This window comes from Globicephala melas, chromosome 13 (assembly GCF_963455315.2).
Source record: "Globicephala melas chromosome 13, mGloMel1.2, whole genome shotgun sequence".
Lineage (NCBI taxonomy): Eukaryota > Metazoa > Chordata > Mammalia > Artiodactyla > Delphinidae > Globicephala > Globicephala melas.
The window spans coordinates 64,408,148-64,431,161 of NC_083326.1; the positions used below are offsets into that span (position 1 = coordinate 64,408,148).

At 55.5% G+C, this 23,014-nt stretch overlaps 1 protein-coding gene across 1 annotated transcript in view; it reads left to right on the plus strand.

Moving 5' to 3' along the window:
* CABIN1 (calcineurin binding protein 1) overlaps nt 1-23,014 on the plus strand; it is a 97,983-nt gene that overhangs the window by 14,568 nt on the left and 60,401 nt on the right. Inside the window, 15 exon segments of the mRNA XM_030836249.2 lie at nt 679-847; nt 2,603-2,739; nt 3,235-3,452; nt 4,545-4,623; nt 5,131-5,318; nt 6,052-6,204; nt 7,453-7,647; nt 10,178-10,420; nt 10,516-10,672; nt 15,280-15,395; nt 17,045-17,206; nt 17,917-18,123; nt 18,305-18,450; nt 20,495-20,756; nt 21,144-21,404. Of these exon segments, the coding sequence (XP_030692109.2) occupies nt 679-847; nt 2,603-2,739; nt 3,235-3,452; nt 4,545-4,623; nt 5,131-5,318; nt 6,052-6,204; nt 7,453-7,647; nt 10,178-10,420; nt 10,516-10,672; nt 15,280-15,395; nt 17,045-17,206; nt 17,917-18,123; nt 18,305-18,450; nt 20,495-20,756; nt 21,144-21,404 (2,693 nt within the window).

Sequence of the window (23,014 nt, forward strand, 5' to 3'; positions counted from 1 at the left end):
CAGTGCTGCTGTGCACTGATGTTCTGAGTTCTTTAGCTTTAAGAAGCAGTCAGCATAGTTACCACCGTATGCGGTAGTATATGTTGGAATGGTTTTATTGGTTTCTATTATCACTGGAGTTGTAAAAGAATTTCAGACTAAAGTTCCTGAGCCTTTCCTTGATTTTTGTGTCACCGATGAAGAATATCTGGCAGTTAAGGAAGTTTCTGAATGAACCTGTATATGATTGTTTTTAACTTTTTAACTTAATCATACATGACACCCCTCTTCTCTCTGTATGATTTATGTGACTCTCTTGCCCACATCGTGTCACTGGGCCATGGCGATGGACAGAGTCAGTGTCATTGCGACTTGCTCTGTTCCATCCCAGGCCAGCCAGTGGGAGGGGCAGGGGGATGGGGCATTTGACTCTGAGACCCTGGCGTTCTGTAGTGTGGAAAGTAGCCTTGAGATCTGGCTTTTGGGCTCTGTGAGTTGGAGAAAGGGGTGAGACTTAAGCGGTTTGGAATGGACTTTTCCCAGGCTCCTTGTTAGAGCAGACAGGAGATTTCCTGAATGTCAAAGAAGCCACAGGTTAAACCTGCAGGCAGGGTTATTATAAAAGAAGGGACCGAGTGCCTCGTGGTGCATTTCCCTAGCCTGACTCTTGTGAGATTTCAACGTTCTCTCTTTGTGAAGGTGATGTTTCTGGAGGAGATAAATCCAAGAAAGGGGTGAAGCGGAAGAAGATTTCTGAGGAGAGCGGGGAGACGGCGAAGCGGCGGTCTGCCCGCGTCCGAAACACCAAGTGCAAAAAAGAAGAGAAGGTGGACTTCCAGGAGCTGCTGGTGAAGTTCCTGCCGTCCAGGTGCGGTGCACTTTTTCTGTTTTAGAAAAGGGAGCACACAAACCTCCTGCCTCCCTTCACGTCCCTGGTTCCGTGGTCGCCCTCCCCTCCAGGCATGTCCTCCGTCTTCCTGTAACATCTGTACAAACGGCCAACGCTCAGGTCTTCCTGGATTGGGGGCTTGGGTTTTCTTGCCTCTCCTGCCTCTGAATGTCCTGAAGGCAGGAACCGTGAGTTTTGTGTCTTTTGGAGCTGGAGGTGACCCGCTCACGCCCCTGGGCCTTCCCTTGTTGCCAGGAGGCCTGGGGCTGCTGCTCCTCAGGTGCAGACGTGGGGACGGCCCGTGGAAGGGACCCCCTGCGCTCAGGGAGGGCGCCTGCTTGGCTTCTCCAGGCTCAGCAGGGTTCCCTCGAACTCTGAGAAGGTGGACGGTGGGCTCAGGAGTCATCCCTTGCTTTCACTGGTTCGCGGTGTTCCTCAGAGGAGCCTCCCGGGAGGAGATGGGCCAGGCTGCATGGAGCTGGGGGGCTGCGCCCCAGTGCTCCTTCCCTAGGTCTTCGCCAGCCCCCATGCTTTTGGTCCTTGCCCTGTCACCTCCCTCAGACGCTCTGGGACCTTGATGCCTGAGCCTTCCTGGGGTTTATGGTGCCAGTGCCAGACTTCTTAATGCCCTCACGGAGGGCAGAGAGCAGTCAGTCTCTGCTGGTTGGGCATCTCTCTGCCTTCTAACGTTTGGTGGGCATGTCTTGTCAGCTGGGGCTTCCTCTCTTACCCCCTGTGTCTTTGTGAGTTGACTCCATTTTATTCCTGCCCGGTTACTGGAGTGGAGTTTGGGAGGTAACCACGTGTGTTATGTGAGCTTGTGTCCCAGGAGTCCTCAGCTGGCATTTTGGCTCGTGACAGTAGGTTTCAATGGTGATGCATCCAAGCGGAGGAGGAGGAGGAGCCAGGATCTTTAGGTGGATTGTAAATCTGTTTTGCCACAAGGTTCCTGATTTTCCTAATTTGCTGCCTTTCCGTTTCTGTGTGGTGAGAGGGAAATGCTCAGAAGTGGAGCTGTTCTCAGTGAGTGGAGGAGGCGGGCTCTCTGATCAGTTCCTCCCTAGCCGCCCCTCCAAAAGCAGGTCTCCCTTCCGAGGGCTGCGAAGAGGAGGTGCCAAGGGGCCCGAGGACCATTTCCCCATCTCCCCTCCGGTCGTTGCCCCGCCCAGGGCCTTGCTCCCCAGCCCGCTTCGTGTGGAATAGTGTCTACCTTCTTTTTTTTTTTTTTTTCCTACCTTCTTTTTTATTCTTTATTTCAACTGCTGGTTTCCTGTGTGGTTTTCACATCAGCTTCCTCGAATCATCAGGCAGGGGCACACGGTGGCTTGCTGGGCGTGGTCCCTGGGGCAGAGGCGTGCAGTTGTACACCAGGACGTCAGGAGGCACCTACCTGTCCATCCTTGGCGAGGTGGCAGGCTCGGCTAAAGTGGAGTCCCTGGGGGGGTCTGAGGTGTGGTGCCTGCTGGGAGAGGCCTCCCTGGGCTCAGAGAGCTATGAGGAGCTCTGGAGGGGCTGCCCACCCACCCACTTTCTCCTCGTCCCCCAGGCCCCCCTCGGGCCTTGGCACCTGGAGGCCTGGCCAACTGGGCTGCCCAAGTGGAGCTTTTCGGCCTCTGTCTCTAGCTCTCCGTGGGGCTGGGGCCAGCCTCGGGTCCGGCTCAGCTCTCCTCTCTCTCCGGGGAAGGTGTTGGAACATGCGCTGTGGCCTTTGCGAGTTCGGTGTGTTCCGTGCAGGTTAAGAAAGCTGGACCCCGAGGAGGAAGACGATCCCTTTAGTAACTACGAAGTCCCGTCAGAAGCCAAACTGGAGAACTTCCCAAGCGTCGGGCCCCACAGGCTGTCCTTCGACTCAGCCACGTTCATGGAATCTGGTAGGACCCAGGCACCACGGGCAGTGCTGTGAGGACTCCTTCCTCCCATTCTCCTGGAACCCGCTCAGGCCGCGTGCTGGGGAGATGGGTCTGGGTGGTTTTTCAAGGGTGGTCCAGGGGCTGCCTGGCTTTGTCCTGCCTGAGGTCTGTGGTCAGCTGGAGGCAGGGGGTGTGCTGGAGTGTCCTGGCTCACACTCCACCGTGCTTCCCTAGGGGTGCGGGCTTTGCCGGTCGAATGGGTACATCCCAGCTCTTGGGTACGGCCGGGAGCTGTGCTGCTGTGCAAGGCCACACCCAGGGGTCAGCCCTCTCATACCCGCCTGGGCCTTGGAGGTTCAGATAGGTGTGCCCACAGCCGTGAGGCCCGCCCTCAGCGCCCCCCTGGGGCACATGGGCTCCTCCCGCTGGCGCCCGCTCTCATCTCCCGAACAAAATGGGGCCCCTGGCATGGAGGGTCCTCTGTTGAAGTCTGGTCACTTCCCCCGCTCCGGGCAGAGAAGCAAGACGTGCACGCCTTCCTGCTGGGGAACCTGAGCAACGGGGGCATTCTGGAGCTTATGATGCGCTACCTGAAGAGCATGGGCCACAGGTTCCTGCTGCGTTGGCCACCGGGCCTGGCAGAGGTTGTGCTCAGCATCTACCACAGCTGGCGGAGGCACAGCGCCAGCCTGCCCAACCCGCTGCTCAGGGACTGTGGCGACAGGCACATCCAGGTTGGCTGGCCGGGTGGCGGGCAGGTGGGGGCCAGGCATAGGCGGGGGGCCTGGGCTGCAACTGCAGGTGGAGGTGTGGGGTTGAGACGGGGGGGGGGCGGATCACGGGGGAGGGAGGTTCACGAGCAGGAGGAGAGCAGCGGAGAGGCTGGAAGGTGGAGGCTTGCTGTGTTCTAGGAGCCAGGGAGCATCGCTACCCGTTTTTTCAACAAGTGAGGAGACACAAGTGCAGAGGTGGAGGAAGGCTGCCGAAGGGGTGCTGGGGACTGCCAGCTGTGGGGCCCGAGCCTACGCACTGCCCTCTGCAGCCCAGGCTCTTGCACTCAGTGCCTCCCAGGGCCAAGGGAGCCAGGGTGCTTTGGCCCCTTCTCCCGTGAGAAGAGGAAGGCCGCTTCTGAGGAGGCAGCACTGGGAGATTTCAGAGCCCTTGGGTGGTATTTCTTGCTGGGGGCACAGAGGTGGAGGAGCTCCAGGTTCACAGGTCCTCAGGGCCGTGTGGGTCATGGGCCCCTGGCGGTGCAGCCTCCACTGGGACACCCCAGGGACTGCTTCCTGGCAGCATCTGCCCAGGCCCACCTGCCCAGACTCCCCTGGGTCATCCCGAGTCTGTTCCAGCGTAGATCCACGTGCCTCTCCTTATGTCCCAGCAGGGTGGAGCAGTGGGAGGGGCCGAGGCTTTGGTCCCTAGACAGACCAGCTTGGTTATTTCCCAGCTGTGCCCATTGGCCAGGCTGGCGCCTCCTTACTGCTGAGTCTCAGCCTTCTGGTCCACCCAGCGAATGACGCGCCCACCCTGGGGGCTGTCAGGGTTGAGTGCCTGGCGCTCGGCAGGTGGCAGGGCTGCCTCTTCCATGGGACAGTCCCCAAGGACTGAAGGCGGGTCTCCCGGGTCCTCCCGAGTCTGTTCCAGTGTAGATCCACGTGCCTCTCCTTATGGCCCAGCAGGAAGCTAGTGATTACCACCTATGAAATGGAAAGTAGGTAGAGGAAAACTTGATGTTCTCATCAGAGTAAATTTTAGTTTAGGTTCGTTCCATCCCCTGCCCTTGACCTATGTGACCCTGTTCCTGACCATCCGCACCCGTCCTGCAGGACATGATGCTGATGTCCCTCTCCTGCATGGAGCTGCAGCTGGACCAGTGGCTGCTGACCAAGGGCCGGAGCTCTGCAGGTAGGCGACCTTCCGTGTTCTGTGTGGGGCAACTTTTCTGGACCCTCAGCAGCCGGGAGGGGGCAGGAGTGGGGGGCTGAGTCACACCTACAGGGGGCGCATTTCCTGGGTCAGCTTGTCAGGCCAGGAAAGCCCCGGGGCCTTTGAGAAGCAGCTGAGCCGCAAGGGAGCCACCTGCCTGCTTCTGTTACTCAGGATGAGGGACGTGACATTTCCATTTTCTCAGGTTATCACCTGATACTTTACGTGTCCCCAGTCATTGTCCCAGGTGATATGGATCGTTCTGACTTAAACCACCACCTGGTGAGCAAAGATATGCTCCAGATCAGTCTGCCGGATGAGGGCCTCTAGCCCCAGGGTCTCCGTATCCCCATCCAGCCCATCTGGCTCTCTGCTGCTCTGGGGCTGTGAGGCTCCAAGGGCTCAGGGCTGGGGGCAACCTCAGGGAGCAGAAGGGTGTCTGGGCCCCGCACATGAGGTTGACTCCTTTCGGCCGATGGTTTTCAGTGTCTCCTCGGAACTGCCCTGCGGGTGTGGTGAGCGGCAGGTTCGGGCCCGACTTCCCGGGAGCCCACTTCCTGGGGGACCTCCTGCAGCTGTCATTCGCCTCGTCCCAACGAGACCTGTTTGAGGATGGCTGGCTGGAGTTTGTGGTCCGCGTGTACTGGTTGAAGGCGCGATTCCTGGCGCTGCAGGTTGGTCTGTGGTCGGCTGCTTGGGGAGGATGCGCTGGTACCCAGCGGGAGGGGAGAGAGCTGGCCGCGTGGTGGAGGGTGTGTGTGCGCACGTGTGGCACTGGGCACTGGGCTCTGCATGAGGAGGTGGGATGTGGTGGGGAACGTGCAGCATCTCAGAAATCCCGACGCCCACCATCAGCACAGCTGTAGCGCCACGAGGGGCCTCATGGGCCCCCTATAGACCCAGCGAGGTTGCTTTGGAGCCTTGACCCTTTCCTTTTGTTTCCCGAGAGAGCCTGAGCACGTGTGCAAATGGGTGCAGTTTTTTGAGAGGGAATCACTGCCCATCTGTGTGAATGGAGCTTGTCTGGAGGGCCCGGGAGGGCTGGCTATTCCCCAGCCCCTTGCACACTGTGGCACCCAGTGCCCCACAGTCGGTTCTGGAGCTGGAACAGGCCTGGGTCTAGTCGCGGCTCTGCCAGCTTTGCTCAAGATCTGGAATAGATACTCAGCCTTGCTCTGGTGTCCCGGTGTCCTCACCACCACCACGAGGGTCACGATGCTCCCCTTGGAGCTGTAGTGTGAATCATTCGTTTATGCGTTCATTCAGCAGGTACTTATTAAGCCCCACCCCCTCTGTAGAGGGGATATGGTAGTAGTTGGCTAAAACCGCCCTCATGGTGCCCCCAGTCTGGTGGGCTCAGGGGGCAGGCACCTGGTGCAGCACAGCGAGTGCCCCTCCTCTGCCCAGGGAGACATGGAGCAGGCCCTGGAGAACTATGACATCTGCACAGAGATGCTGCAGAGCTCCGCTGCCGCCCGGGCTGCGGCGGGAGCCGAGCAAAGAGACGTCGTGATCCGCCTGCCCAACCTCCACAATGACTCGGTCGTCTCCCTGGAGGAGGTGAGTGGGAGCTTTTTAATGGTGTTTTCTTGGTCAAAGGCCTGACCTGTCCGTGCGGACTAGGAGAGCGGCCCACGTGCTGAGTAGGGCAGGGTGGGACCCAGGAGAGGCAGCTCTGAGGCACAGGGTGCCACAGACTCGCAGGCACACCCCCTGATGGAGCGCTCCTCTGGGGGCCAGTGGCTGGGAGCCGGGGTGGAGGTGTCTGCCCACAGGGTGGAGAATGGCTCTTGCTCAGCTCTCTGGCCTGCGTGTGGCAGCAGCCCCAGAGGAACGAGAGGAAAAGCCCCGCAGAAGCAGACCAGTGCTGCTCTGGCCCTGGGGTGGGTCAGCGGTGTGTGGTTCTAATCCTGTCCTCACTGGGCAGCCTCTGACCACATGCCCACAGTTCCACATCTGTGACACATTCACATTGGCTGAAAGACTTCAGACTCTTGCAGAGTGGTTTCAGGGCCAGGCCTAGTGCAGTGCCCCTGCTGCCCGTATCCTGCAGGCCTCCTGTGAGGAAAGTGTTCGGGGATTGGTGGTGTGTGCCAGCCTCTGGCCTGGCTCCCTAGGTCTCTGAAGCCCCATGCTCCATGGTTCTAGGAGTCTGGTTCACTGAACTGTGGCCATGAGGCTGTCTAACTATTTTCACAGATACTTTCTGGAGCCCTTCTGCTTCTGTGGTAGTTTTGTTTTTTGGTATATTTGTTCTTCAAAGACTTGAATGCCTTGCCCTTAATAGAAATACTATTTATAAAGTATTTTATAAGGTATATACTTGCTGTAAATACTTCTCGGCTGGGTCTGTTAAATGCAAAACTCTGGGGGGCTTCCCTGGGGGCGCAGTGGTTAAGAATCCGCCTGCCAATGGAGAGGACACAGGTTCGATCCCTGGTCCGGGAAGATCCCACATGCCGTGGAGCAGCTAAGCCCGTGCGCCACAACTACTGAGCCTGCACTCTAGAGCCCGTGAGCCACAACTACTGAGCCCGTGTGCTGCAACTACTGAAGCCCGTGCACCTAGAGCCCGTGCTCCACAACAAGAGAAGCCTCCGCAATGAGAAGACCGCGCACCGCAAGGAAGAGTAGGCCCCGCTTGCCACAACCAGAGAAAAGCCCGCACGCAGCAGCGAAGACCCAACGCGGCCAAAAATAAAAAATAAATAAAATAAAATAATTTTTTTAAAAAATGCAAAACTCTGGCTGCATTAAGGGAGCCCGTGAGGGCTTGGTCGTCAGGCAGTGATTCTGGGCCTTTTCCAGATCGACAAGAACCTGAGGTCGCTAGAACGGTGCCAGTCACTGGAGGAGACTCAGCGGCTGTACGAGGCTGGCGACCACCGGGCCGTCGTGCGCCTGCTCCGCCCCACCTTGTGCCCCAGTGGGTTTGACCGGGCCAAACACCTGGAGTTCATGACATCTGTGCCTGAGAGGCCGGCGCAACTGCTGCTGCTGCAGGTGTGTGCTGCCCCAGCCCTTCTCCTGCTTGTGTCTTCTGCTTGGCCGGAGTTTCTTCTCCGGGGGCTTGGAGGCAGCCCTGGAGAGCGTAGAGAGAAGTGGAGTAAAATCCGCCCCCTCGGGCACCGGGAAGATGTGGTGAGAATATATGGCGGGGGGGGGGAATTGGAGCCTAGGGGTCTGCTGGGCTCAAGGTGAGCCTGCGCCAGGCTCTGAACTTCCACATGGCAGAGGGGGAAGGGAGACTAGTCAGGGCTTAGCCATCCATCCACCTGATGGTTCATCTGCATGTTGTTCATTGCTTTTTAAATTAACTATTGAGTACATATAAAATTGATAAAATATCTATACAATGTAAAGAATTAAGTGAAGGTAAATAGTCCCGTAGGATCAAGTAGTTGAAGGAAAGGAACACGAGTGTCGTGTGTGAGGCCCATGTGCCCTGTTGGCTCCCTCCACGCCCCCGTCCTCAGCACATGAACCCCTGCTGAGAGCTGGCTGGGCACCAAGTCTCTGCTGGGCTGCGTGGTCACTCAGCCTCCCTGCGCCTCAGCGTCTTGTCTCTGGAGCGGAGATGGTTATTGTCTGTACCTCAGAGGCCTGCTGTGGATTTTCATGAGCTGGCGTGTGTGGGCATCATGCCTGGCATGTGGCAAGCCCCAGACAGGTGCTGGCAGTGACCGCTGCTGCCATCCTCGGGACACGTGGAGATGGATGTGGAAGACGATACACAGGATGTGCTCAGTGGTGTGGGGTGGGCTTTGATTTATTATCTCACTGGGTCCTTCCTCTTCAGTCTAGGGAGAGAGCCCAGTCTTCTCCCAGGCTTTTTAAAAATTTTTATTTTTTTTAACCTTTTAAAAAATTTTTTTGGCCACACCGTACAGCATGTGGGATCTTAGTTCCCTGACCAGGGCTCGAACCCGCTTCCCCTGCAGTGGAAGTGCAAAGTCTTAACCACTGGACCGCCAGGGAAGTCCCCATCCGGGCTTTTTGAACTGACTTTCTTGAACTGGGAAATGGTTAAGAGGTGTGACTGGGAACAAGCGGAGGTGAAAGGGGAGGAATGGGGAGAGGAGGGCAGGGGACGAGCTGTGATGACCTCAGCGCCAGTGGCTGTGAGGTGGACAGCTGAGTGTGCCAGGGACAGGCCAGCTCAGTGGCTCAGGTGGTCTTGCTCTGTGGTCTGGAGCTCCTGGGCAAAGTGGGCGGGGGGGGGCCCCAGGGGAGGGGGCTGCTGCTGGGGAGGCACCGCATGGTGCCGAGGCCCGAGATGAGGCCTGGGCCGAGTGCTGGGGAATCTGCTGGTTTTTGCTCCTTTTCCTCTTGAGGGGGTGTGTTTTCTTATTGATTTGGAATGCTTTTTATATATTAGAGATATTAATCTTTTTTTCATCGAATGTTTTTTCCCAGTTTGTTGTCTGCTTTTAAATTGCAGCTTGTGCTTTCTTTGACGTACATAAGTTTTGAATTTTTAGGTCATTAAATCTCTTGATGTTTTCAAACAGTGGTAAATTTGTTCATTATGCTTAGAAAGCCTTTTCGAGGCTAGAACAACATTCATCCAGTTGTTGCACACACAGGATGGAGCTCCCACAGTGTGCCTCACACCGGGCAGCGGGGAGGCCCCCTGACGGAACCTACTCTCCACAAGGGAGGCCGCAGGGGCGTGTCAACAGACAGAGGCCTGTGTGCCTTGCTTCTTCCTGCAGCATTAGGTGTTGGGTTCATGCTTGCGTGTAACCCGCTTCACCTAGCTTTTGTAGGGTGGGGGTCTGACTTGGAATCCTCTCTGGGATATGCAGGAGACTCGGTCTCCCTGTGTAGATGAGCTGCCTGCCACATTCTTCAATGTAAGTGTACAGTCTCCTCATGGTTGTGTTGATTCTTAGTCCTGATACTTTGGGTTGCTGTTTGAGCAGGACGTTTTTGCTGGTCCATATGTCTTCTAACTACGTTTATGGTTCATAGGAACCTTGTTGATTTTTGCGTGTTTATTTTAAATCTGGCCACTTCACTGCATTCCCTTTATTTCTGATGGTTTCTCTTTTGGGTGGATGGTCTGCTGCCACAGTCAGTGCTGATCTGCTCTCCTATTTGTTGGCAGTTATTCTTCTGCTTTTTAGCTCTTTCTGGCCTCAAGCACTGGGGATCATGTCACATTAGAGTGATGGGTCCTTGTCTTGTCTCTGACTTTCTGTCAACGAGCCCCTTGCGTGTTCTGATCAGGTGGGGTTGGCTCCAGCCTGCGGCCTCCACCTCTGCCCCTGTGGGCTTCACACCTCAGCAGCTCCCGCTCGGTGCTGGCTTTCCCTAAAGAAACACAGGCCCCGTTTTCCTGGCAATTAAGGCTCTTATATTGGGGGTGGTTTTGATCTGCGTTCAGGCACGTTTCTGCCTGTCTGTCACCTCGGAGGGTGGTCGAGGTGGGCAGGCCTGCTCTGCATGCCCTGGGCCCCTGTGGGGCCAGGCGTGGCGCGCGTGGCCGTAGCTCTCACAGCGCCTTCCTGCCCCCTCCTCCCTCATGCAGGACTCCTTGCTCCGGCTGGAGGACCACCGGCAGTGCTTCGAGTGCTCTGACGTGGCTCTGAATGAGGCAGTCCAGCAGATGGTTAATGCCACTGAGGCTGCCGCCAAGGAGGAGTGGGTGGCCACGGTAACCCAGCTGCTGCTGGGCATCGAGCAGGCGCTCTCAGCAGACAACAGTGGCAGCATCCTGAGGGACTCATCCTCCGCCGCTGGCCTCACCCGTCTCACCAACAACCTCATCCAGGTAGCCTGGCTCCTTCCTGCCCACCCGCAGCCCGGTTGGCCCTAAGGACGCACCCCGGGGGGAGCTGACCCTGCAGTGACGCCCGATCGCCCCAGGTCATCGACTGCAGCATGGCCGTGCAGGAGGAGCCCAAGGAGCCCCACGTGTCCTCGGTGCTGCCCTGGATCATCTTGCACCGCATCATCTGGCAGGAAGAGGACAGCTTCCGCTCCCTGTGCCACCAGCAGCAGCTCCAGAGCCCCGCAGACGAAGGTGTGGGGACGCGGTCCAGTGGGGATGGCCCTCAGCCCGGTGTCCCTGCCTCTCGTCTCTGCCTCAGGGCCCTGCGGCCCTGTCCAGGCACCGTGAGTGGGCTTGGGCTTGGGCAGTTGATGTTTCGTGGCACTTGGATGGAGGCAGAGGCTCCCCACCATGCGGTGGGGGCGTGGCCGTGGCCTGTGCAGTGTTTCACATCGGGTGCAGGTGGTGAGCACCGTGAGGAGTGGGCCTGCTCTGGGAGCCTCGTGCTGCCAGCTCCTCCAGTCCCTGCGCAGCCCGTGGGCCCTCGTGGGTGTGGGCCCGGGCAACTGGAGGGCAGCACGGGGCAAGCAGGCACAGGTTCCACTTCTTGGCCATGTGACCATGGGCTAGTCAGGCGACCCCCAGCCTCTGTTCCCCCGTCCACTCTGGGGATAGTGGCACCATCTCAGGGTTGTTGGAGGACCTATGGGGCAGTAAAGCCATCGTTGCCACGGCAGGTCAGTGCTGGCACGAGGGGTGCAGAGGCCGCAGGGGCGAGCCAGGGCCCTGTGTGGAGGTGGCACTTGAGCCGGGTCAGCACCATGGTGGGAAATGTGGTCGGTGGAAGAAATTACATCAAAACAACAGCTAAATGACATTTAAGCAAAGATTGTAGCTCTACCAAATGGACTTTATTCCTTTGGTTTTCTCACATTTTCAATCTAAACTTGGCTGATATATGTATACTTTTTATATAGCTATGATTACAATACACGTATTTATGTGTATATTCAACCAGCTTAAAATTGAATTTATGGGGGTGGTTTCCTCAGTCATTTGACGGATCAGCAAAGCGCACAGGAAGGAAAGTCAGCTGTGTGGCCGCAACCATGGAGCCCACACCAGCTTACCCTCCTTCCACTTGCTCTCTTGCTCCAAGTGCTTCACTCCGCAGGTGTCTGTCAGCTGCTCTCTGCTTGTCAGGCCTCCGTGGGTGAGAACCTCTGGCCTGGAAAGGTTCACAGTGGAGGCGACAGACGGGACCACTAGCAGCACCCACAGTGCCACGCCTGCGGCCTGACGGGGGACCGGGAAGCGATGGGGCAGCTGGGCAGGGACCCGGAAGGGCTGGGCATGTGGCTGGACTTGGCAAGGAGCCAGACCGAGGAAGGCTTTCACCCCTCCGTGTATAAGCTGTGTGGCTGTGTTCTGTTGTCTTCGTGATGCTAGGAGAGGTGCCCTGCTTTGCCCAACTCTCAGGGCAGCGGTGTTTCTCTCTTACTGGTCATTCTTTAGTCAATACCTCATGCACGCCTTTTTGCTTCTGCTTAATTGATTTTTTTGGATAAATTTTTAGAACGGTTATCTTTAAAGAGCTTGACAAATAGTGCCTCTGTGTTTTACAAAACAGTTTCAGTGGTGAAAAAAATTAAGGTTTACACCTGTAAATGTAGGTGTAAAAAGACTTCTGGATTAAGAGTCTCCTCTTAATTAATTATGCAAGCACAATGTGGGTTTTTTTGGTTTGCTTTTTTGTTTTTTTAGTAACAGGATTTCTTTTGTTTTATTTTAAATATTTATTTATTTATTTATTTGGTTGCACCTGGTCTCAGTTATGGCAGGCGGGCTCCTTAGTTGTGGCATGCGAACTCTTAGTTGCGACATGATGTGGGATCTAGTTCCCTGACTAGGGATTGAACCCAGGCCCCCTGCATTGGGAGCGTGGAGTCTTATCCACTGTGCCACCAGGGAAGTCCCCACAATATAGTTTTTAAAAAAACTGCCAGTAAGCAAATAAGGGGAGGAGGACAGTCCAAGGCCATAAACTTCAAAAGGGTGGGATAGGGAAACAAAGATCCTGGTGGACTGGCCGCCGGTGTGGCCCATCTCCTCCTCCACCCCCTGGAGGAGGACTGAGGGGATAGGATGAGTGGACAGAGTCCTCTGTTCTGTAGAGAGTGGGCTGGTGGGGCTGCCCCCTGGATTGCCCTGGGCCTTGGCAGAGGCACTAAGGGCTGCTGGGTCCTGCCCCTCCTGGTGGCAGACTACATGGAGGGCCCTCTGGCCGGCAGTAAGGGGCCGGCGTGGGGCAATGTTGCATGCTGAGTTCCCTGGAGCAGATGTTGGGATGGTATATTAGGAATCTCTGCTCGTGAAAGGAAGCGGGAAGCAGCGGGGAGAACAGGGTGCATCCTGACGTCGTCTCGGACCCCGGCGGGGCCTCTGTAGCATGTCGGGCAGAGGAAGCCAGGCCTTTGCCCTCCCATCTCACTTCAGTCACTGGATATGGCTCCCGTGGCTGTAGCCACGCCGAAGGAACTGCTGGCTGGGGCCATGTGCTGGCCGCACTGCTCTCCCCGGGCAGCCATCCTACCTTTAGGAGATCTCGGAAGAGAGGACAAAACCCTGGCCCCCCAGTGCGGACTGATGCAGCCCTGGTCGAGCGAGCTCCCTTCTTTTCCCTCAGCAGACACAGGCGGCGGAAAGTGATTGAGAGCAACACCTGCTGCAAGCTCACAGCTTCGAGGAAGGGCAGGCTGGTCCTCTTTGTTGGAGATGCCCCAGGAAATTCCTTCATGGTGATTGCAGCACTGCCGTGGTCCGAGGAGCCGCCCTGGCTGACCATGAGCAGGATGGAGAGAGGTGACATGGCGGGCATGCTGACAGGTCATGGTCCACCCCTACCCCACACCCCGCATCAAGTACAGGAAGGGAAGAAGGAACACACCATTCGAGAGACAGGTGAACTAGGCCTGGAAGAAAGCGTACGGCAAGGAGCAGAGGCAGAGGCTTGTGGGTGATTGGCCCAAGAAAATCATTTGTTAAAATTTCTAAGACGATAAGCAGAATGAAATGAAAAGGACAACTGCAGAACTAAGGGAAAACGCTGCAAACCACATCTCAGCATTATAAACTAATAAACTAAAACAGCGAGGAGCAGAGTGAACATGACTGAAACTGCGGGAGACGGATTAAGAGCTAACAGCACTGGAGAGAAGGTGGTAGATGTGGAAGACAGAGATGGTCCAGTGTGAGGGTGAATGGGGCCCCTGATGGCAGCAAGGAATCTGATGTCAAATACAGGAAGAGTTCTCTGAATTGTAATAAACACTGAATCTGCAGGTTCAAAGTATATACCGAGAAAAGTTGATATGCAACAGTCTACATCAAGATGCATCCTGGTGAAGGATCTATTTTAGGGGTAAAGACTTGTCAGGTTTCTAAACTGAAAAAGCAATTTATCTTAATGGGACAAAGAACAGGGCTCATTTCAGATTTCTCCCTGGCAGTGTTCAGTGCAGTTGGGGTCATGTCCACATGTCTGCAGGGTTCTCAGGGCAGGAAAGTGTGGGCCCAGGCATGTAGCCAGTCGTTTGTAATTACAGTGGATTCCAGCTCCTTGAGTGCTTCTTAAAAGCATGGCTGGAGGATGAAGTCAGTAAACGAACATGAGTCAGGATGGAAAAGCCACAGGAAAGAACTTGCGATGAGCACCAGATCCACTTAGAATTGGAGTCGAAAGAGAGCAGTCGGGCTGATTATGGCTGCAGAACAGAATGTACGTGTTATAACCCTACTGCACTAGAAGCAGTGTGTACGACCAGATTGGGAGCTGGGGGAGACGAGGAAAAAGCTACCACAGAGCCATCACTGACCTGATGTAACAGTCATTTGATGCTGTTGAAAATGGAAATGAAAGGACTTCCCTGGTGGCGCAGTGGTTAAGAATCTGCCTGCCAATGCAGGGGACACGGGTTCGATCCCAGGTCTGGGAAGATCCCACATGCCGTGGAGCACCTAAGCCTGTGCGCCACAACTACTGAGCCCAGAGCCCGTGCTCTGCAACAAGAGAAGCCACCGCAATGAGAATCCTGCACACCACAACGAAGAGTAGCACCCTCTCACCGCAACTAGAGAAAGCACGCACGCAGCAACGAAGACCCAACACAGCCAAAATTAAATAATTTTTTTAAAAAGTACAAAACAAATTTCATGAAAGAATCTTGATTCTGTTTTCTCTAGTACTTTCTATCCTAATGTGTCCTGTCCTAATCCTCTTTAAAAACATTAGTTATAAGACCATGATGGGTTATGGCTCAGAGTTTCAAACACACCAAGGGATATTTAAGGAACTAGCCATAGTTCTAGTGATGAACAAACATTTAACTGAGATTTGGTAGTTCTTTTTCCTTCTGTAGTAGTTAAACAGACCTAAATATAAGAATTTTTAAGTTAAGCAATGGTATGTGTAGTATGGGTTCCATTGTCATAAATGACTTGTCTCTCTCTTTCAAAATGTCTCATACATGCATAGAAAGATGCTTCCAGTGATGTTCACCAAATGTCAGCCCTGGTTATTGGGGGCGGGGGTGTGGGGTGGGGTGGGGTGGGGTGGGCAGTGCTGCTCTTTGGTGATGGACCATTCCTTCTGTATACGGTCCTGTGTGATCTGAATTGTTTTTTGATAAGCATGTACTGCTTTAGTAAACCCAGTCACATCACTACTGATTTTAAAAGACAAAAAGATGAAAAAGGAAAGAGGGGGAACTCTGCGGCCCCTTGGTATAGAGAGAGGAGCGGGGCCCACTGCTCCCAGCCGTGCTGGCACTGACCCTGTGTGTCGCCTGGTCTTTCCCCAGTGTCAGCCGATATGCCCATGCTCCCTTCCTCCCTCATGCTGCTCAACACGGCCCATGAGTACCTGGGCCGGAGGGCCTGGTGTTGCAACTCCGAAGGGGCCCTGCTGCGATTCTACGTAAGTGCTGCTGGGGCGCGTCCGCCCTTCTCTGGCCGTTGTCACCCCGGGTCTAGAGTGTGTGCCCGTGCTTTCTTGCTTTCTTTCTCTCTGTCCCCCTCTCTCTCCCCGCTTCTCTCTTGGAGTAAAATTTAAACTATTGACTCTTTTTTTTAGTGATTTTAGTAGGTTCATTTAGATTTTTTCTTCCATGGTCAATTCTGTTTTTGGAATAGTGTCCATGTAAGCATAAAGTTGTTCACGGTATTTGCTGATGATTTTAAAAGTCTCTGTAGTACCTCTAGTTATGCTCCCTTTTTCATTGCTAAAATCATTTATTTATGCTTCCTTTTCCTTTTTTGAAAAACCAGTCTTTTATGAGGTTTATCGAAATTAGTTTTTTCAAACTACCGGTTATTGGTTTATTGACCTATTTTTTCTTTGCTTTCTAGTTCACTAATTGACACTTTTTTACTTTCTTTGGATTTGCTTCGTGTTTTTTCTAACTTACTGAAGTAAATGCTTATTTTAGTGATCACCTTCTAATACATGTGTTGGAGATTATAAGTTTTCCCCAAGTACATTTTTAGCTGCATGCCATAAGTTTTGATATTTACGATCTTTATTTTTATTTATTTTTTATTTATGATAAGGTCTTTTATTTGAATTTTATTTTATTTATTTTTTTATACAGCAGGTTTTTATTAGTCATCAATTTTATACACATCAGTGTATACATGTCAGTCCCAATCGCCCAATTCATCACACCCCCACCCCCATCCCCCTGCTGCTTTCCCCCCTTGGTGTCCATACGTTTGTTCTCTACATCTGTGTGTCAGTTTCTGCCCTGCAAAGCGGTTCATCTGTACCATTTTTCTAGGTTCCACATATATGCGTTAATATACGATATTTGTTTTTCTCTTTCTGACTTCACTCTGTATGACAGTCTCTAGATCCATCCACGTCTCAACAAATGACCCAATTTTGTTCCTTTTTATGGCTGAGATATTTGCTATCTTTATGTAACTGATTGCTAATTTTATCGAATTATGTTTGGAGGATGTGGTCTGTATTATACCTAGTCCTTGGTATTTGTCGAGACTTGCTTTTTGTCTAGTTTTGGTAAAAATACCGCGGATGCTTGAAAAGAATGTATGTTTGCTAATAGTTGGGCATCATAATGGTAGCCGTTGCTCTGACCTCTGTAGATTCACCAGTTGACTATCATTCACCTCCTCTGAGACCCTCACTAATGTCTGTCTGCCAGAGAGAGGTTCCCTCGGCCCTAACGGGATTTATCGTCTGACATTATAACTCTTTAATTCACACCCCTCCACGGGAGTCTGAGCTTCCCAAAGGCAGGGACAGTGTCTCGATGTGCCCAGCATAAGACGGTGCTCAGTAGATATTTGGGGAGCAGATGAATGTCTAAATGAACAAGTGTAGCTAGAAACTGCAAGAAACTGCCTGCGGTGCTGGAAGGAGGGAAGCTGGGCAAATCCTCAGCACGCCCTGCAGAGCGGGACCCAGATGGCTCCCAAGGGGGTGGTAGGCCCGTTCCAGGACACAGGCCCAGACAGGCTCCTCAGGTTAGCAGAGCTGATGGGCCCACTGTGCAGGCGGCTGCCGGCCCTCCCCCAGATGCCTCTTCCCGCCCGCCCACCACCTAGGTGCGCGTCCTCCAGAAGGAGCTTGCTGAATCCACGTCTGAGGACACTCACCCATACAAGGAGGAGCTGGAGACAGCCTTGGAGCAGTGCTTCTACTGCCTGTACAGCTACCCCAGCAAGAAGAGCAAGGCCAGGTACCTGGAGGAGCACTCGGCTCAGCAGGTGAGGGCCCCCTGGGGGCGGGGCCTGGGCTCCCCTGGTGCGGGTGCTGTGGTGGTGGGGGGGGGTCAGGTTGGGGGGTGGGATTTGCTGCATCAGGTGGACTAGTCCCACCAAAGAAAGTTCTTGGTTTCCTCGCAAGAACTAGTTTCATAAATGTTGACTAATTATTAAAAAATGCAGCATGGCAATTTTTCAGTAGATCTTTTTCCCCCAATTCGATTAATGCAGATAATTCCTTAGAGGGTTTCCGTTTTTTTGGTTTGGTTTTCAGACTGCTAGTGGGTGTGTTACCTCAGTGGTCCTGAACACGGTCAATTATTCTTTGAGGGAGTCCATCCCCTAAGTGCGCACGACTCTGGGCAGGGTCTCCGCTGTGACCCCCATGACATGCAGAGCGCCCTGGCCCAGAGCAAGTGCTTGGTCAGTATTTGGCAACTAGTTGACCTGCCCTCTGTCATGGCCATGTGGACTCAGAGCGAGCCCTCGGTTCCAGTGTTTGTCTCTATAAAGACCAGGTTTGTGCTAGTTCACTTTTCTGCTCGTCACACACTTGGGTTTGGGGATTGCAGTCGGCGAGCAGATGTTTTAAGTATGTGGGAGTCATTTGAGGCTCTCCTCGTCTACATTGGACACTGAGCGTTTCTGTAGAAGGACTCTCCCCCATGCACTCTACCTGGACCGCACTATGGCCTGCCTCTGCCTTCTTTCAGGTGGATCTGATATGGGAGGATGCCCTGTTCATGTTCGAGTACTTTAAGCCCAAGACCCTTCCTGAGTTTGACAGCTATAAGACCAGCACCGTGTCCGCTGACTTGGCCAACCTCCTGAAGCGAATTGCCACCATCGTGCCCCGCACAGAGCGGCCAGCCCTGAGCCTGGACAAGGTCTCCGCCTACATCGAGGGCACCTCTGCAGAGGTAGGAGCTGGTGTGCCGGCCATGTCCTGTCTCCTCCAGCACCTCTGCCTGCGTGCCTTGGCCTCTCCCCTGCTCTGTGCCAGCTGGCAGGGCCCTGGGAAGTGAAGGGTCCTGATCGCACCCTGGTGACACCCGAGTCCCTGGCTCCATGTCCCCTCACCCTTGCCCTCTCACCTGCCAGGTGCCCTGCCTCCCAGAAGGGGCCGACCCCTCCCCTCCGGTGGTGAATGAGCTCTACTACCTCCTGGCTGATTACCATTTCAAAAACAAGGAGCAGTCCAAGGCCATCAAGTTCTACATGCACGACATCTGCGTCTGCCCCAATAGGTCAGCCACCGGGTGCTGGGCAGGCCGGCTGCGGGAGGGCTGGGGACTCATCTCGGAGAGCTCTTCCCGGGGCGGTTTGGGGTTCCCCTGCCCACAGCAAGGAGGCCAGGAAGAAGGAAGGAGAGGGCAGGTGGGCACTCCGCAGAGGCAAGGAAGGGCCGAGCCTTCTTCCCCAGTCCCTGGGGTGGGGGCGGGGTCAAAGCAGGCAACTGTGTCCTTCTGGTCCCGGCCCGCAGCCCTGGGGAGTCGGCTGGATGGACTCTTGCTTCTTCCACTGCAGTGTCTTTCGTTGTGGTTGTTTTCTTCTTTGGGGGCAGGGGAGGGGGGGAGGCTCCTTCCTTCCTGGGATGCAGCGCGTTGATGGCAGGAGAGCCCATCGTACGTAAGGCTCATGCTTCCTTCCCAGTGGTCCCTGGTGGCCTCTGCTTAAATCGTACTGATTGGCCTGATCCTCGTGAAGGGCCTGCTAAGCTCATAAAGTCTGACTTGCTTGATTGAGAGGGAATCTTTTCTGATGGCTGCTGCACCTAGGAGGGCCTGGGTCAGAAGGGGACCACTCTCTGCTGGTGACCTGTGTCTGAAGGGTCCAGAGTGGCCTCCATAGGCCGCCCTCCTGGGAGTTGTCGGGAACAGAGGGCTCTGCCTTATCAGGCAGGACCCACCTGGCTGGGGCAGGAGGGCTGGGGTCTGGGTGGAGAAGCCAGTGCATGACTCCTACAGCTGTGGGAAAGGCTCTCCCGCAGCCCCTCTTGCTCAGCCTGTGGTTTCCTCCAGGCAGGGGCCTGTGTGGTGGTGGCCCTGGCTGTCCTCCCTGTGGTCGCTGCCGACTGGGGTCGTGGGGCCCAGGGTCGCCGTGGCTTAGGGTCGCGTGGCCCGGGGTGGTGGATCAGAGCTGCACTCAGGCTGGCTGAGTGGTCACTCCCTGCTGCTGCCACGTCTGAAAAGTGACAGTGCCAACACCCACCTGTTCGAGGGAAGGGGGAGCCTGGCTCCTGGCGGCACTGCTCCAAGTGTCTGTGACCGTGTGTCTGTTCTGCTTGCTTGTATTTGCAGCAGGAGACGGTGGTTTCTGTTTTGGTCTCATGCAGGCACGTAGGCATCTGCTGTGGTGTGGAAAGAGCTGCCCAGGTGGAAGGTCCCTGACCATTCCCACCATGCTCTCTCCCAGGCCCCACCCCTGGAGAAAGGGGTGCTCAGGACCCCTCTCGAGGCGGGTCCTGCACTGTCCTCTTAGGTCTCTCCTGCTCCCTCATCTCTGGTCGCTTGGAGAGCAGTGGAAGTGCCTGGAAGCTTTGTGAGCTGCCCAGGTTCCCCTGACCTTGCACAGCCCAGGGATGCCAGGGGCCGGCTTTGAAGTTTGTGCCTTGGTAGTGGAAGACTTGTCAGTCTGCAGAGGGTAGCATGCCCATGTGGTTGCTGCCTTTTCTGTTCTCTGTGCTAGAGAATTCCAGACTCTTTCAAGGGCCCAGAAATGGTCTTGGTGCCTCAGAGAGGCTCCTGCATTCTCACCAGCAGTTTCTCTGGGGTGGTCTCAGAATGATGGGGTCTCATCCATCACATGGTCCCCTTGCTGTCCATCTTGCTGCTGGTGCCTGAGCTGCAGAGGGCAGGGTCCCAGTGGGGAGTGAGGAGCCGGCAGAAGCTAGGTGGCTGGGGTCTCGGGAGTCTGGGCTGCTCTGTGCTGTTGGTCAGGGAGGTTATAGGTCATGAGATTACACCTGCGGAGCAGGCCCTTTCCTCCCACTCAGAGCCATCCTGGTGGGACGTCCTCCAGGCAGGGGAGCAGAGGGCAGCAGGGTGCCAGCGTCTGGCTATGCCAGGGGCGACCCTCTCAGGGCGGTGCCTGAGTGCCGTGAGGAGCTGGGTGACTTGTGCCCTGTGCTCTTCTCTGGAGGTGGGCCTGTGGGCCCATGTTTCCTGGCTCAGGGATGCCTGCGGTGGTGGAGTTAGGAAGTCTGGGGTGGGGCCCACGTGCCCGTGGTCACCGTGTCTGCAGGGCAGTGAGGGCAGCAGTATGTTGAGCCGGGCTGTGTCATGACCACAGGTTTGACTCCTGGGCGGGCATGGCCCTGGCCCGGGCCAGCCGCATTCAGGACAAACTGAACTCCAACGAGCTGAAGAGCGACGGGCCCATCTGGAAGCACGCCACACCTGTGCTGAACTGCTTCCGGCGGGCACTGGAGATCGACAGCTCCAACCTGTCCCTGTGGATCGAGTTCGGCACCATGTCCTATGCCCTGCACTCCTTCGCCTCACGCCAGTTGAAGCAGTGGAGGCCCGAGCTGCCCCCTGAGCTTGTGCAGCAGGTGAGGGGCAGGGGCGGCCGCTGTCCTGGGGTCCATGTCAGCTTGGTCCCTGGTCTCTGGACACCGGGTCCGGGGTGGGTGAGTCCAGGACCAGTCTCCTGTGAGCGCTGGTCAGCCACCAGTTTCAGGGCCGTGGAGAAGCTGTTGTCTCTTCCCTGCTCCCTCAGAGGAGCTTGTTGAGTCCTTGTAAAATTCTTGACACTGTGCTCGGAAGTTTGAAGCCCCTCCTGGTGGGGGAATGTTCCCCTAGTGTGGGTGCCGGGTGTCTGGCCTGAGGTCTGTGTGCTGCAGGGGCTCCCTCGGCTCCTTGAAAAGGGACGTGAAGGAGCCACATGGCGTGTCAGTGTGGCAGGTGTGGCAGTAGGACACCACGTGGTCTCATTCCAGATGGAGGAGCGGCGAGACAGCATGCTGGAGACCGCCAGGCACTGCTTCACATCAGCGGCGCACTGCGAGGGTGACGGGGATGAGGAGGAGTGGCTCATCCACTACATGCTGGGCAAGGTGGCTGAGAAGCAGCAGCAGCCGCCCACCGTGTACCTGCGGCACTACCGGCAAGCCGGCCACTACCTGCACGAGGAGGCGGCCCGCTACCCCAAGAAGATCCACTACCACAACCCCCCCGAGCTGGCCATGGAGGCCCTGGAGGTGACACCGCGCTGGCCCCGGGCGGGGACATGGGGAGGGGACGGGCCAGTCTCACTGTCTCCCTGGGGCTGGGGCACACGGTCCCAGTGACTTCCCTGCAACCCACTGGAAACTTCTTTGTATGTAGTTCAATTAAAACAGCCTTTCCTCTCTCTCTCTAAGGGGTGCTCACCATCCTTTCTGGGAGAGGGAGCATTAGCACGCGGCATCCCTGGCTCCGGGGCACTCGCGCCTGCAGCCTGGTCCCCGGGTGCATGGGAGAGCTCCCAGCCTGCAGTGGGTGCCCCGAGTACCTATCCTGGTGGGACTCAGCCGGGCAGCCGCCGGCCCTCTGGACCCCCAGTTCAGGGTCTTGCGCTGCTCCTCCTGAGCAGAGCGCGTGTGCGCTGCCTGGATTTGCACCTGTGGTTCCAGGTGTGTGGCTCAGTGCTCTCGTTGGTGCCCATGGTGGTACCTTGAGGGGGCCACTGAGGATGCAGCACAGGCATGGGTGCACCAGGCTTCCCAAGGCCCTGGGCTTGTCAGCGTCACCCTTTCTCAGGCTGCGTGTCCACCCCCACCGATCCCCTGCCCAGAAAGGTGCTTGAAATTTGGGGCAAAATCTGCTTGCGTATGCCTTTTTTGCATTTAGGGTTTTTTTCCGTTTATTAAATTAATAGATGTTAATGGTTAAGAAAAATGTAATAATCAAATAATTCAGAAGTGTTTAAACTGAAAAGTTAAAGTCCCCGCTGATCCTAGCTCCTCATCTGCAACAATCCACGTTGACATTTTGGCCCTGTCCTTGTTTTTCTAGGCATGTTTCCTGTTAACATGTAGACGCACAGTAACATTTTCTTACCATCTTTTAATTTGTTTTTCTCATTGGACTAGATGTAGTGGAAGGAGCTGGGGCTTCCCTCATGTTCTCCTGCCCCCTCGCCCGGCTGAGCACCCAGCCCCTTCTTCATGGGTGTGGCCTCTCCTCCACTCCCTCTGTGAAGGGTGCAGGCTGGGCGTGGCTTCGTGTGTGTATCCGGAAGCACTTTTATTTTTTGGCCTTGCTGTGGGGCTTGCGATCTCAGTTCCCCAACCAGGGATTGAACCCAGGCCACAGTGGTGAAAGCACTGAGTCCTAACCACTAGGCCACCAGGGGTGTCCCAGGGAGCACTCCTCTGAGCGCTTCCCAAGGTCACGTAACATTAGATCAACGACGGCCTGTGCCTGGAGCCTTGTGGTGATCTGTGAGCCTTGTGAGCAAACAAAAAAGTCACGTTTTAAAGAGTTCGCTTTTTTAAAGTGCTCCATGCTGAGTGGTGTCTAGCAGTGTTGGGCCACCTCCGGGGGTTCCTTGTGGAGTGTGGAAGGAAACTTCCTGTCTAGTGCTTCCCCGGCAGCATCCTGGTAGCTGTCCACACAGCCCAGGCCCCATGTCCTTCCCCATCGCATTTCTTTCATGCTTTGCACTTGGGTCAGGAGCCCCTCCTTGGAGGGACTTCCGCTTGGGGCATGTGAAGGCTGCCGCCCAGAGGAGTGGCTGGCGTGCCCTGAGGCCGCTGAGGGAGGGCAGTCAGCACACTCAGCCTGGACTCTCTCACTCTCAGGAGAACGACTGCTCTCTTTTTTCCTG